Source organism: Trichosurus vulpecula, chromosome 9 (genome assembly GCF_011100635.1).
Source record: "Trichosurus vulpecula isolate mTriVul1 chromosome 9, mTriVul1.pri, whole genome shotgun sequence".
In the NCBI taxonomy this organism is placed as follows: domain Eukaryota; kingdom Metazoa; phylum Chordata; class Mammalia; order Diprotodontia; family Phalangeridae; genus Trichosurus; species Trichosurus vulpecula.
Genome location: NC_050581.1, coordinates 15,887,696 through 15,901,636, shown reverse-complemented (window position 1 = coordinate 15,901,636; position 13,941 = coordinate 15,887,696). Strand labels below are relative to the sequence as shown.

The window sequence follows — 13,941 nt, the reverse complement described above, 5'->3', positions numbered from 1 at the left end:
CTGTATTGGCTAATCTTCACTAACATGAAGAAACAAGGGTATAACATATTACAAAATAGGTTCCATTAGTGAGACAGTTAAAAAGTGGAGGTATAAACCCTCAGTGAACTGGAATATCTGTCTGCTTAAAAAATCAAAGTTTCCTCAAGGCTTTGAGTAGTCAAGTTTTTACTTTTAAGAAGTAATATGGTGTAATGGGTAGAAAACAGATATTAGAGGCAAGAAGCCACAGTGGAGAAAGTGTTACGCCTGAATTCCAGAAGACCTGAAGTAAAAAATGGTCCCAGGCACTTAACTTATAAAGAACAAAGGTAGGAAAATTATCATGAGGGGTAGCTAGGTGGTACAATGGATGGAGGACTGGCCCTGGAGTCAGGAAGATCCAAGTTCAAATCCAGCCTCAGACACTTAGTAGTTGTGTGACCCTCGGCAAGTTGCCTCCCAATTGTACTACACCCCCCAAAAATTAATTAGTTTAAAAAAAGAATCAATTTAAAAAATGTTTTTAAAGAAAGTTATTTTAAAGAAGTGTTTAATTCATATAAGAAACTTTTTGTGTCCTTGTGTATTTGACAGGGGGGGGAAATGAAATGTGAGACTTTTTTCCCTCCCTCAGGGAATCAAAGCTGTTCTAGCGGAGAGTTATGAACGAATTCACCGCAGCAACCTTGTAGGGATGGGAGTCATCCCTCTGGAATATCTCCCTGGGGAGAATGCTAACGTGCTTGGACTCACGGGGCGGGAGCGTTACACTATTATCATTCCAGAAAACCTCAAGCCAGGAATGAATATCCAGATTCAGGTAAAATAGACTATCCTGGTTCATTTTGAACTATAGTGTGTTCTTCAGATCGTCCTCAACCTTCCTTCTTTCCTTCTGTAGCATCTCAATGCTCAGGGCTCAGAAACTAAAACTACATCAAGGATTTGGAGTAGTCATAGATACATTACTGAAATCTGTTTTTTTTTCTTCTGCCTATATAACATTATAGGTTGAGCTCTTACTATTAATTTTTTTTGGTTTGTTTTTTAAATTTTTATTTTATTTTTAAATTATGGAATAAAACATTTCCATAATATAATTTTTAAAAAGGTGATTGCACATGAAACTACAAATCTATTATGTACAATTCACTGTTCCTTTTAAATGTATAATAAAGTTGTCAAGTAAATTTCTTTTTTTTCTTCCCTCTCTTCCCCCCTGCCGTATAGATGGCTGCCATTAAACACAAATGTGTATATTATGTAAAATCATTCTTACATATCTCTATTTATCAGTTCTTTTTCTGGATGCAGATAGTATCTTCCTTCATATATCCTTTGTAGTTAATTTGGGTATTTATAATAGTCAAAATGACCTATTCATTCAAAGTTCTTAAAACAATATTGCTATTACTATATACAGTGTTCTCTTGGCTTTCTCATTTTGCTGTTTGTTATTTTGTGCAAATCTATTCATGTTTTTCTAAGATTATTGAGCTCATCATTTCTTATAGCATAGTATTCCATCACAGTCATGTACCACAACTTGTTCAGGCAATTGATGGGCATCCTCAAAATTTCCAGTTCTTTGCCACCACAAAGAGAGCTGCTATAAACATTTTTAGAACATATAGGTTCTTTTCCTTTTTCCCTAGTCATCTTTGGCTATAAACCTATAGTGGTATTGCTGGATCAAAGGTTATGGACAGTTCAATAACTCTTTGGACATAATTCTAGATTGCTCTCCAAAATGGTTGGATCAAGTCACAATTCCACCAGCAATGAATTGGTATCCCAATTTTTCCACATCCCTTCCAACATTTATTGCTTTCTCCTTCACTCATTTTGGCCTGATAGGTGTAAAATAATATTTCAAGGTAGTTTTAATTTGCATTTCTCTCATCAATAATGATTTAGAGCATTTTTCATATGACTATAAAGTATTTTGATTTCTTTACCTAAAAACTGTGTGTTCACATTCTTTGACCATTTATCAATTGACTCATATCCTTATAGATTTTATAAAGTTCTCTATATATTTGAGATATGTGACCACCTATTGATTTTGTGATTTATTCCCGTAGTATTTTATGCTAGCCTTCTGAATTGCTTTGGATTCCCCTCACACAAACTGATTTCACCCATCCCACTTGTTAACTGTTCCAGCTATAGCTTCCTGTCTCATCAGGTCAAGACAATGTTTCTCATAGCCCATTCTAAGTACACTCCTCCGTACCACTTACTGTGAAAACCCAGTTGAAAGGGTTTTCAAGAAGAAAGAAAAAAGAATACTTAGTTCTTATGAGATCCATTATTAATTCTAATTAAGCCCACTGCCTGATTTCTATTTATTTTTATATGCCTTTTTTGTGGCTGCTGTACATCATTTCCCATTGCAGTTGATTTTAAAATTTTGGCAGGGTATACAGTGACTGCTGAGTGAATACCTACTGCTGCTGATAATTAAACGCAAACCAAGTTTTTCACAAAGAGAACCTTCATACCCGTTCCATTAAAGTGTGCTTCTAAACAAATGACAATTTTTGTTCATAGAAAAGCTTTCCTGTGAACAGCAGACATATTCCCTAGCTTCTTTGATTCCACTAGTCAGATTTTTTTTTTGCTTTGAAGACATATAGAGCCCATTGTTGGTTTGCCTTATTTAAGGCAAGGCCATTGAGGATTGTGAAGAAATCTTTATGGCAGCTCTTCTGAAAATGGCAATTTATGTCATGAATAAAAGCTCCCTAGTGAGGGTTGGCCAAGTCCTTATCCATGATTTTCTCAATAAGCAGTCCTTGAGATTCTCCTTTCTGTTCTTTTCTCTCAGGTGCAGAGAAAGGAAGTTTTAATTGAATCAGATTCATAGTGCCCACTCCCACTGAGGCAGAGCCAAGGACTCTTTATGTGGGAATATAGAGGCAACTATTCTGTCTAAGCCTCTGGATGCTATATAACTGGTTGTGTTTCCCATGGTGTAAGTGGAACCTCCACCAGTGTCATAAGAGAAATAAGCTTTATCTTTAGCCCTTCCTCCATATAGCTGCCAAATGGATATTCTTAAAGCACAAATCTGACCACTAGAGCATGAGCTTCTTGAGAAGCTATCTTTTACCCCTCTCTGTTTCCCCAGCGCCTTGCACAGAGCTTGGTACTCAGTAATCACTTAATAAAGGCTTGTGGACTATCTCACTCCCCTGCTCAAGAACTGTCCCTTGGTCCTCATTGTCACTATTTGACATTTAAGCCCTTCTTAACAATTCGATCAGGTCCAGCTTTTCTTTCTAGGCTGATTACACTTTACTTCCTCTCATGTTTTGCTCCAGACATACTGTCCTGCTTGCTGCTTCTTATACACAACATTCCACTTCACCATCTCTGGCATGTTCTTCTTCCACACCTTTGCCCCTTGGAACATGTGACTCTCCTAGCTGTGAGGCTTCTCTTTGCTCCCGTCAATAGCTATGTGTTTATTTTATATTTAGCTACTTATCTGTATATATATTGTATGCCCTCAGTAGAATATGAGTTCCTTGACATCAAGGACTCTTCTCACTTTTATCCAAATCCTTAGAATAGTGTCTGGCATACCATAGGTGCTTAATAAATGCATGCTAATTTTATTTTTCATTTTGATGCTTAATAAATACATGTTTGTTTGTTTTTTCATTTTGACTTCTTTGAATGACCCTTTTCTTCTTTGATTCTCATAGCTGGATACAGGAAAGACCTTCCAGGCCATCATGAGGCTTGATACAGATGTGGAGCTCACTTATTTTCACAATGGGGGAATTCTCAACTACATGATTCGTAAGATGGTCAAGTAGGCCTATGTGCCCATCAAGACTCATCTCCTCCAATCAAGACAAAAACGTGCCATAATCACTAGCCCTAGATGCATATAAACCCTAACACAAATATTGCATTCTGATGGAGTATACTTTTTAGGAATTTGTGACACTGTGTTAGAGTGAGTGTGCATTGAGGTGGATTATTTTTGTTGCTTTTTTTCTTATTTCTCAATGCACAAAATCTGATTCATTTAAATTTTTTTTTTTCAGAGCTGGTGGATAGAATGAGTTAGTGTTCTTAGCACCAGCAGGCAAAATTGAGCTCTCTTGTAGGCACTATTTTTGTGTTTGATTTTTATTGTCATTCTCTTTATTAAAATGGACACACACACACACACACACACACTCACTCACACTCTCACACACATACACACACACCAGAGTTCCTCTACTTGTTGGTGTGTCTTCTTTTATTGCTCCTACCTGGAATTGGATTCTTCTTCCTCATTGAGACATTTGATTTTTAGATGACATCCTCCTTTCCACTATGTTTTATCATCATTATTAACTGACTATAAACAGAAGAAAACTTTCTACCCTCACAATCCCAATAACTATTTTGATTCTTCTCTCCCTCTTCCACCCTCAGCCCTCAACATGTTCTCAAAATCAGAGGATTAGAATTCTAGCCTCTTCTAACCTCAAAATGATTTGATTTTGTAGATTTTTACACATTAATCACACACACACAGTGAACTTCTGTCTCTTCCCAGCAGCTCTGTTTTGCATTTTGTGAGAATGGGCATTGATATATGTGGGAGTGGATGTGGATATGTTTATGAGATGGGGGGGGGGGGGAGTGTTGCAAGAGTGGTTGGGATGGAAAGAGAACATTTCTAACTTGAATAAAATTAAATCTATTTTCAAAAAATAATCTTGTGACTTTGGAAGCAAATTTTCCTATGTGTTGCTCTACCCTTGGAACTATTTAGGGTGAAAGTGAGTCACTGTCTTAACATTTTGAACCCTGGATGACCTTCAAGATTCTTTTCTTGTAAGAAATGATGAAATTTTCTTCTATTTCTATAACCATATTGCCACTGTACAAAAACAAATATCAAAGAAAAAAATAGTCTTAGATACTATCAGAAGTAGAAGGGACTTTAATCTGTCTCACTTTACAGATGAGAACAACAAATACAAGAAGCGAAATGTCTCCCAAAGTCACACAGTAAGTAGTAGAACCTCAGACCCATGCCTTCATGTTGTTTGGTTCCAAACTCAGTGTTCCTCCTCCACCACCTTCCTTCCCAGTTTGCTTTGGATCTTAAGTGGCCAGAAACCTCCCATCCTATGAAATTTATTCACTCACTTTAAACTTGGAAATGGAGCCATTTGGGACAATACTTTCCATATGGTAATTGTAATGCAGCTTTAACCTCAAATTCACCATTCTCTTGTTTAATTAAATTTCAGCTGAGATCACCAGAAATGATATGCATACACACTAATTGGTAGTTTGCATTTAAATCTGTCTGCTGTAACCAATTTTTTAAAATGATTTTTAGGGCCCCTTGCATATATGACAGATATTCTGCATGCCTTCAATCTACTGACTATATAAAATGAATATTTCAACATTTCTTTAGACTGTTGCAGACATAGAACTGGAAGGAACCTTAGAATAGTATCTATTCCAACCCTCTTATTTTATAAAAGGGGACCAGAGAGGTTTGTTACTTACCCAAGTATACACAGCAAGTTTTGGCAGTGCTAGGACTAGGTTTCAAGTCTTCTGACTTCAAACCCAATACTCTTTCCACTATATCCTGATGCAGACACATGAATGAATGAGATGGTATTTCATCTTTACTCTGCTTTTCTCAGAGCAACTCAGAGCTTAAAAAAAAAAATCTGACATGTTTATAAATATTCATAGGGCTGATAGTTAACAGCCCTGATGAAAACGACCAGACTGTTCTCCTAATAGGAGTTCTTGTAGGAGATGCCCTTCAGACCAGTATTCCAACCATAGGCTATCAAGAATGGAAGTCCATTGATGCTGATGGCTTCCTTCCCTACAGTTCCAAAGATAAAGGAAAGAAAACTATTTGTCTAAGGTATAATCTAGTAAGTATCAGTATCCTTTCTTTAGTATAGTGCTATTGTCTAGAGAGAGAAGTAAAAAGTTAAAAAAAAAAAAAGGATCAATGTTCCTTCATTTTTTTCTTACTCTACTAAACTAGCCCATTTAGCACCTATTATTTGACAAGCACTGGATGCCCTTATGGAAATTATATCCTATTAGGGAACAGAATGTGCACATATATAGAAAAGATTGTTAACAGGATTTTACTTGAGCCAGTCTCTAACCTGAAAATGACAAAACAGCAGGCCAGTAATCAGGTAGCCATTTAATTAGTTTCATTATGAGGAACATATTTGCAAATTGGGAGTTCTCCTGATCAGAATTCCACCTTGCTGAAGTACTGATAGAAATTATATGCATAAATCACAAGTGGGAAGGGAAGGGGGAAGGTGGACTACAAACAGTCCTTTCCCAGGGCCAGAGTGGTTTTCCACCAACAAACCACAAATGGAAGACAATATAACAATTCTTACTCCAGTCCTTGGGGGTCATTCCTTAGTGGGTCACAGAACCAGAGTTCTGTGATGAGAACAGGTTCTGCAGTCTTTGATTTGCTTCACTTCCAATATGCAGGCAGAAGGATGCCAGTGATTGTGAGCCATGTCAAAGTTTGATCAGTTCCAGCTGGAAAAGGCAATTCTGAAAAATCTTATTTGTTAGCATATTCATTACACATCATATCTATTATCATAAAATTCAGAATTCCCTCCACAAGATAAACCAGGCAAACTGGAGGAGGAAGGAAAAGTCTGGGAGAATCCAGAAAGACCTTGCATAGAAGGTATAGCTTGAGCAAAAATTTGAAGAAAACAGGGTTCTAGGAAGTGAAAGTGGGGGCGTATGAAGATGAGTATTTCAGCTGTAGGGAAGAGACACTGCAAAGGCACAAAGCGTGGAGACAGTGTCCTGTGAAGAACAGAGAGAAGACTAATTTGGCTAGATGGAGAGTAATATGTAATAAAGTTGTAAAGGAAGGTTGAGGCCAAATTGTGAAGATCCTTAAAACCTAAGAGAGAATGTTATATTTGATCATAAAGGGAGTAGAGAGCCATTGGTGTTTACTGAATGTGGGAGTTTCTTGAGGGGAGTGACATCATAGAACCTGAAGTTTAGGAAAACCATTTTGGCAGCTGTGTGAAGGTTGGATTGGAGAGTGGAGGAAGAAAGCAACAAAACCAATGAGGTTTGTGCAGTAGTTGAGGTCAGTGTGATGAGGGCCTGAACAAGAGTGGTGCCCATATGAGTAGAGAGATGGGGAGATGTTAGGGACAGAAATGACAAGATTTGTCAGGATAATCAAAGTGAAAGTGAGGAATCAGGAATGCCAAAATTGGGAACCTGGGTGTCTGGAAGGATTGTAGTGCAAAAATAGGGAAGTTTTGATGTAGGAGAAGGTTGGGGAAAGATATGGGGCTCTGTTTTGGATGTAATGAATTTGAGATGCATAAAGCACATCCAGTTTGAGATGTCTAATAAGCATCTGGAGCTCAGAAGAGACCAGAGCTAGATCTATCAATTTGGGATTCATTTGTTTATAAATAAACCTATGGGAACTGCTGTCACTTTTTAAACTCAAATGAAACCTCTTCCCTGGAGCCTTCCCTGACTTCTTCCCTACCCACACTGCCCAAGGTGGCAATGACCTGTCACCCTTGACCTCAAAGAACTTTGTTTTGCATTTCATTAATTCATTCATCATGGAATATTGTATATGACTAGGGCAAGTAGATAATACAGTGGATAGAATGCTGGGCCTGCAGTCAGGAATATATCCTCCTGAGTTCAAATCTGGCCTCAAACATTTACTGGCTGTGTGACCCTGGACCCTGTTTGCCTCAGTTCCTAATCTATAAAATTAACTGAGGAATGAAATGGGAAACCACTCAAGTATGTTTTCCCAAGAAAACTCCAAATGGTGCCATGAATGAGCACCTAGGTGGTACACTGGATAGAGTACCTGACCTGAGTTCAAATCCTGCCTCAGACAGCTCTGTGACCCTGGGTAAGTCACTTAACTCTTGTTTGCCTCAGTTTCCTCATCTGTAAGAAAAAGTAAGTTGGAGAAGGAAATGGCAAACCACTTCAGTATCTTTGCTAAGAAAACTCCAGATAGGGTTATGAAGAATTGGGCGTGACTGAACAACAATAGTTATCTGTCTAATCTGTCAGACTGTGAGCTCCACAAGTGAAAGAAAGATCTAATTTAAACTTGTATTTCCCCCAGCAATTAGCACAGTGCTCTGCTTTGCCATTAAATAAATGTTTATTGATTGAAAGAATGCACGAAAAGCAGGGAATCCCAAGGAAGAAAAGTAGAACTAAGTAAATAAACAAGTATGATTTGGAATTTTGCTGTGCAAATACATTTTTCGAACACTTTTTTTTTTTTTGCTGGAATATACTAAGGCTTGGTAACTAATCCCTCACATAAGGGTATTTCCAAAGTACCTCCCTATCCCTAGTTATGTAATTGCTAAGGGAACACAGAATTCTCACAGATTATTTCTAACTTTCAGCAATTGTAGTGACTTGCAGCAATTGGCAACTGGTTTTTTGGAAAGACTAACATGTGGATGTAAATTAGAAAGTACTAGCTCCCATGATGACATCATTACTAAGAAACCAGGCAGGGGCAGCTAGGTGGCACAGTGAGTAGAGCACCGGCCCTGGAGTCAGGAGGACCTGAGTTCAAATCCAGCCTCGGACACTTGACACATGTACTAGCTGTGTGACCTTGGGCAAGTCACTTAACCCCAATTGCCCTGCCTTCCCCCCTCAAAAAAAAAAAAAGAAACCAGGCAGAGTTAGGTTGTCATTAAAGTTCAGACTTGTATACAGGGTACACATAAAAAAGCCCGCTTAAACATGTACTTTCTTCAAGTTATTACCTTGGTCTCACCACAAATAATAACCAAAGATTAAGGCCAAATTACACTTCCCTCTAAGGATTTGTAATTTTGTAGGTAGGGGCATACTTGTAGGTGGGAAATATACTTTATTAGAGGGTCTTTGAGAATCATGTCTATCTAACCTGTTGATAAGCCTATTATTACAACTTGTTGTTCAATTGTGTCCAACCCTTTCTGACCCCATATGGGGTTTTCTTGGCAAAAATACTGCAGGGATCTGCCACTTTCTTCTTAAATGGATTAAGACTGAGGTCAAGTGACTTGTGCAGAGTTACACAGCTAATAAGTGTCTGAGGCAGATTTGAACTGAGGTCTTCCTGACTCCAGGCCCCCTGCTCTATCCATTGAACCATCTAGCTGCTTTCAGACCAAGACATTGTTTCTATTTTCTGTTGCATGCAAGTAGGATAAATAGGGATGTTTGATTGAAAGGAGGAAAGAAACAAGCACCTACTCTGTGTCAAGTGTTGTGCTAAGCACTTTACAAATATTTGATCTTCATAACAACCCTGGGAGATAAGTGCTATTATCTCCATTTTGCAGTTGAGGAAATTGAGAGGTTAAGAGGCTTACCCAGGATCACAGAGCTAGGAAGTGTCAGGCTAGAACTGAACCCAGGTCTTCTGACTTGAGGGTTCTCTCCATTGATAAACATTTACTGTGTGCCAGGCACCATGCAGGTGCTGAGGATACAGAAAGATGCAAAAGACGGTCCCTGCCCTCAAGGAGCTTACAGTTAAATGGGGGAGACAACATGCCAACAAATACATACAAAGCCTCCCATATGTAAATAGGAGATAATTATTATAGGGAAGGCACTAGAATTAAGAAGGGTTGGGAAAGCCTTCCTGCAAAAGATAGGATTTTAGTTGGGACTTAAAGAAAGCCAGGGAAGTCAGAAGAGTGTAGGAAGGAGAACATCCCAGGCATGGGGTACAGTAAGGGAAAATACACAGAGTTGAGAGATGGAATGGCTTGTTAGTGGAATAGCAGAAGGGGCACCATCATCAGATCAAAGAATATATGGCAGGGAGATTGAGGTGTAAGAAGAATGAAAAGGTTGGAAAAGACTAGGATACAAAGAATTTTGGATGTCAGATCATTTTGTATTTGATCCTAGAGGTGATACAATGGAGTTTATTAGGTAGGGGAATGACATGATCTAACGTGTGCTTTAGGAAAATCACTTTGGTAACTAACTGGAGAATAGATTGGAACGGGGAGACTTAAGACAGGCAGACCCATGAGCAGGCTATTGGAATAGTCCACGCATGAGGTGCTATCCCAAAATTGGCTAATATGTTTTTTTCCCTATAGAGTGGATGCATATTTTAGCTCTGAAGATAGATTTCATATCTCTGTAAAGTCCCCTGGGTGAGTCTATTTTTGGTGTAGGGTCTTTTTGAATGACTCCTCAGGAAGTCTGTTCCTTTTCTTGATATAAACTTATTTCCTTGGCTAGCTGAGAAGACTTGTTGGTCCTATTCTTTCCTTTTGGAAAGCCTAGTCTCCTGACTTTTTTTTAAATTTTATTCTCTAAACCTAGAGCTGACTTTCTCTTCCCAAAATGACAGAAGTACACCTTCCACAGTTATCTAACTTCTGTATGTGGGATGTGTTCTGTTGCCATCTGAAGAGGAATAAAGGGATATTCCCCAGAAGAGAGTAAAAAAAGATACAGGTATACTTACTTCCTAGTCATCAGGGAGAGGAACCATATATTTTACCCAAGCTGCTGTTCATGGTTAAGTTATGGCAGTGGTTAGGAAGACTACAAAAAATTTCTTTGAGGTCTTAGGGGAAAATTTTACTATGATACTGTCACGAGCTTCCGAAGCCTCGTGACTACGCTCGGGGTTCCCCCCAAGCCCCAGGCCTCTGCCTAAGCAAAGGGCCTGATCTCGCGGACAATGTACGGGGCGGGAGCCGAACAAGATGGTGAATGACTCCATTTATTATTTCAGCAAGCAGCACATTTATACCTTTAGTGACCTAGATACACTCTTTGGTTACGTGGGTGAAAGACAGGTAAAGCTAATACACCTGGGTCCTAGGACCGCCCTGACTCCACCTACTCTCCTCCCCCTCTCCTCCCACACTACCCAAAGCTCCCTGTGGGCAGGCAGTCCAGGCAAAGACCGGAAACTCCACGTGGTCAGGCAGCCGGAAGTTCCACATGCTCTGCCAGAGAGCCGGAAGTTCCACGTGGTCAGGCAGGTCCGACCTGGAATCTCTAGGGAGGCAACAAAGGCGAGACCCCTCCTCCTGGCTCCACCCACATCCCAAAGCCCTGAGTCTATCTCAGCAGGCCCCTGGGCCTGGAGGTCTGAGGAGAGCAGGGCTCAGCTCTAACTCAGCCCGTAACATGATACAATGTCAGAGATTCCAGGAAAGTGTATATCGCAGCTCAAACTTCAATTCACTGCACATTTATTAAATCACTATGTGCAGGGCAATGAAGTTAACCCCCTACCTTTAAGGAGTTTAAATGTAATATATTATTTCTTCAAGTTTTCAGTTCTTTCAAGGTGATATGATCTAGGGAGAGGTGTGTTTACTACTGTCCTGTACTGTGCACTGTTCTGTGAGTGACCACAAGCACTCTTTTCTACCCTGGAACTGTGACTGGGATCCTCTCACCCCTCTGTCCACAAACTCTGGTGTGCTAGTGCTCCTCCTCACCATGGAACTGAGACCCAGGACTGTAACCCAGATCCAAGTGTTGTCAATGCAACAGAAGCCTGCCCCTGGTGCCAACAAAGGGACCCCTGTAATCTCCTTTTAGTCAGTTGACCAACACCCTTACTGTCTGTGAACTGAAAGGTCTGGAAACTGACACTGTCATCACTGATTCAGTCACCCCCAAGGCCAGAAAGCATAGGAATAAAATAAGGAGTCTTCCTTAAAACTATAACTAGCATCTACCTAAAACCATCAGCAAGTATTTCATGTAATGGGAATAAGCTAGGTGCATTTCCAACAAGATCAGGGGTGAAAGAAGGATGTCCATTATCACCACTGTTATTCAATATGGTACTAGAAATGTTAGCTTTAGCAATAAGAGAAGAAAAAGAAAGTGAAGGAATTAGAATAGGCAAAGAATAAATAAAGTTCTCACTTTGCAGATGATATGATGGTTTACTTAGAGAATCCTAGAGAATCAAGTAAAAAACTACTTGAAATAATAAATAACTTCAGCAAAGTTGCAGGATATAAAATAAATCCACGTAAATCCTCCGCATTCCTATATATTACTAATAAAGACCAATAGCAAGAGATAGAAAGAGAAATTCCATTTAAAATTATTGTAGACATTATAAAATATTTGGGAGTCTACTGGCCAAGACAAACCCAGGACCTATATGAACCCAATTACAAAACACTTTTCACACAAATAAAGTCAGATCTAAATAAATGGAAAAACATCAGTTGCTCGTTGTTAGGCCAAGTTAATATAATAAAAATGAAGGAAGAACAAAAGGTCCAGAATTTCAAGGGAATTAAAGAAAAGAAATGCTAGGGAAGGTGGTGTAGCCATACCAGATATTAAACTGTACTATAAAGCAGCAGTCATCAAAACTACTGGGTACTTGCTAAGAAACAAGAGTGCTCTATCAGTGGAATAGGTTAGTATGATGCAGTAGTTAATTACTATAGCAATCTACTCTTTGATAAACCCAAAGAATCCAGCTTCTGGGTTAAGAATTCACTATTTTACAAAAACTGCTGGGAAAATTGGAAAATGGTATGGCAGAAACTGGGCATAGACCAATATCTTACACCATATACCAAAATAAAGTCAAAATTGGTTCATGATTTAGGAATAAAGGCTGATACTATAAGCAATTTGGGAGAGCAAGGAATAGTTTACCTGTCAGATTTATGGAGAAGGGAAGAATTTATGACCCAACAAGAAATAAAGAGCATAACAAAATGCAAAACAGATACTTTTGATTATGTTCAATTGAAAAGGTTTTGTACAAACAAAGCCAATGCAACAAAGATTAGGAGGGAAGTTGAAAATTGGGAAAGAATCTTTACAACCAGTGTCTCTGATAAAGGCCTCATCTCTAAAATATACAAGGAATTGAGTCAAATTTATAGGAATACAAGTCATCCCCAATTGAGAAATGGTCAAAGGATAGGAATGGGCAGTTTTCAGTGGAAGAAATTAAAGATCTCTATAGTCATATGAAAAAATGCTCTAAACACTATTGATTAGAGAAATGCAAATCAAAACAACTCTTAGGTACCATATCTCTCCTGTCAGATTGGCTAACATGACAATGTTATGTTAGGAAAACGATAAATCCAGAAGAGCATGTGGGAATATTGGAACATTGTTACATTGTTTGTGGAGCTGTGAACTGATCCAGCCATTCTGGACAGCAATTTGGAACTATGCCCAAAGGGCTATAAAAATGTGCATACCTTCTGACCCAGCAATACCACTTCTAGGGCTGTATCCCAAAGAGATCACCCAAATGGGAAAGGGACCAGTATGTACAAAAAATATTTATAGCAGCCCTTTTTGTGGTACCAAAGAATTGGAAATCAAGGGGATGCCTATCAATTGGGGAATGACTAAACAAGCTGTGGTATATGAATGTAATGGAATACTATTGTGCTGTAAGAAATGAGGAGAAGATGGACTTCATTATAACCTGGAAGGACTTATATGAACTGATGTTGAGTGAGGGGAGCAGAACCAGGAGATCATTATACAGAATTAGAGATACACAGTTATCTGTAAGGACTAACTTTGATAGACTTGGCTCCTCTCATCAATGCAAGGTTCAAAGACAGCTCCAAAAGACTCATGATGGAAAAAGCTATCCACATTCAGAGAAAGAATTATGGAGTCTGAATGCAGATTGTGACAAACTATTTGCTCTCTCTTTTTTTTCCTTTTTGGTTTTGTTTCTTCTTTCTCATGATTCATTCCAGTGGTTATAATTCTTCATTACAATTAGACTATTATGTGAATAAGTTCAATGTGAAGGTATGTATAGAACCTACATTGGATTACATGCCATCTTGGGGGGAAAGGGGAAGGAGAGGGGGGAGAGAAAATTTGGAACCCAAAAACTTGTGGAAATGAGTGTTGTAA

At 38.8% G+C, this 13,941-nt stretch overlaps 1 protein-coding gene across 4 annotated transcripts in view; it reads left to right on the top strand.

Annotated features, from left to right (window-relative positions):
• Positions 1-4,707, top strand: part of ACO1 (aconitase 1) — a 143,432-nt gene extending 138,725 nt beyond the window's left edge. For all 4 annotated transcript variants that reach the window (XM_036737792.1, XM_036737794.1, XM_036737793.1 and 1 more), the window contains 2 exons: positions 617-802; positions 3,696-4,707. In XM_036737792.1, the coding sequence (XP_036593687.1) occupies positions 617-802; positions 3,696-3,809 (300 nt within the window). In that variant the 3' untranslated portion in view covers positions 3,810-4,707. The remainder of the gene's footprint in view (positions 1-616; positions 803-3,695) is intronic.
• Positions 4,708-13,941: the final 9,234 nt, after the last annotated feature.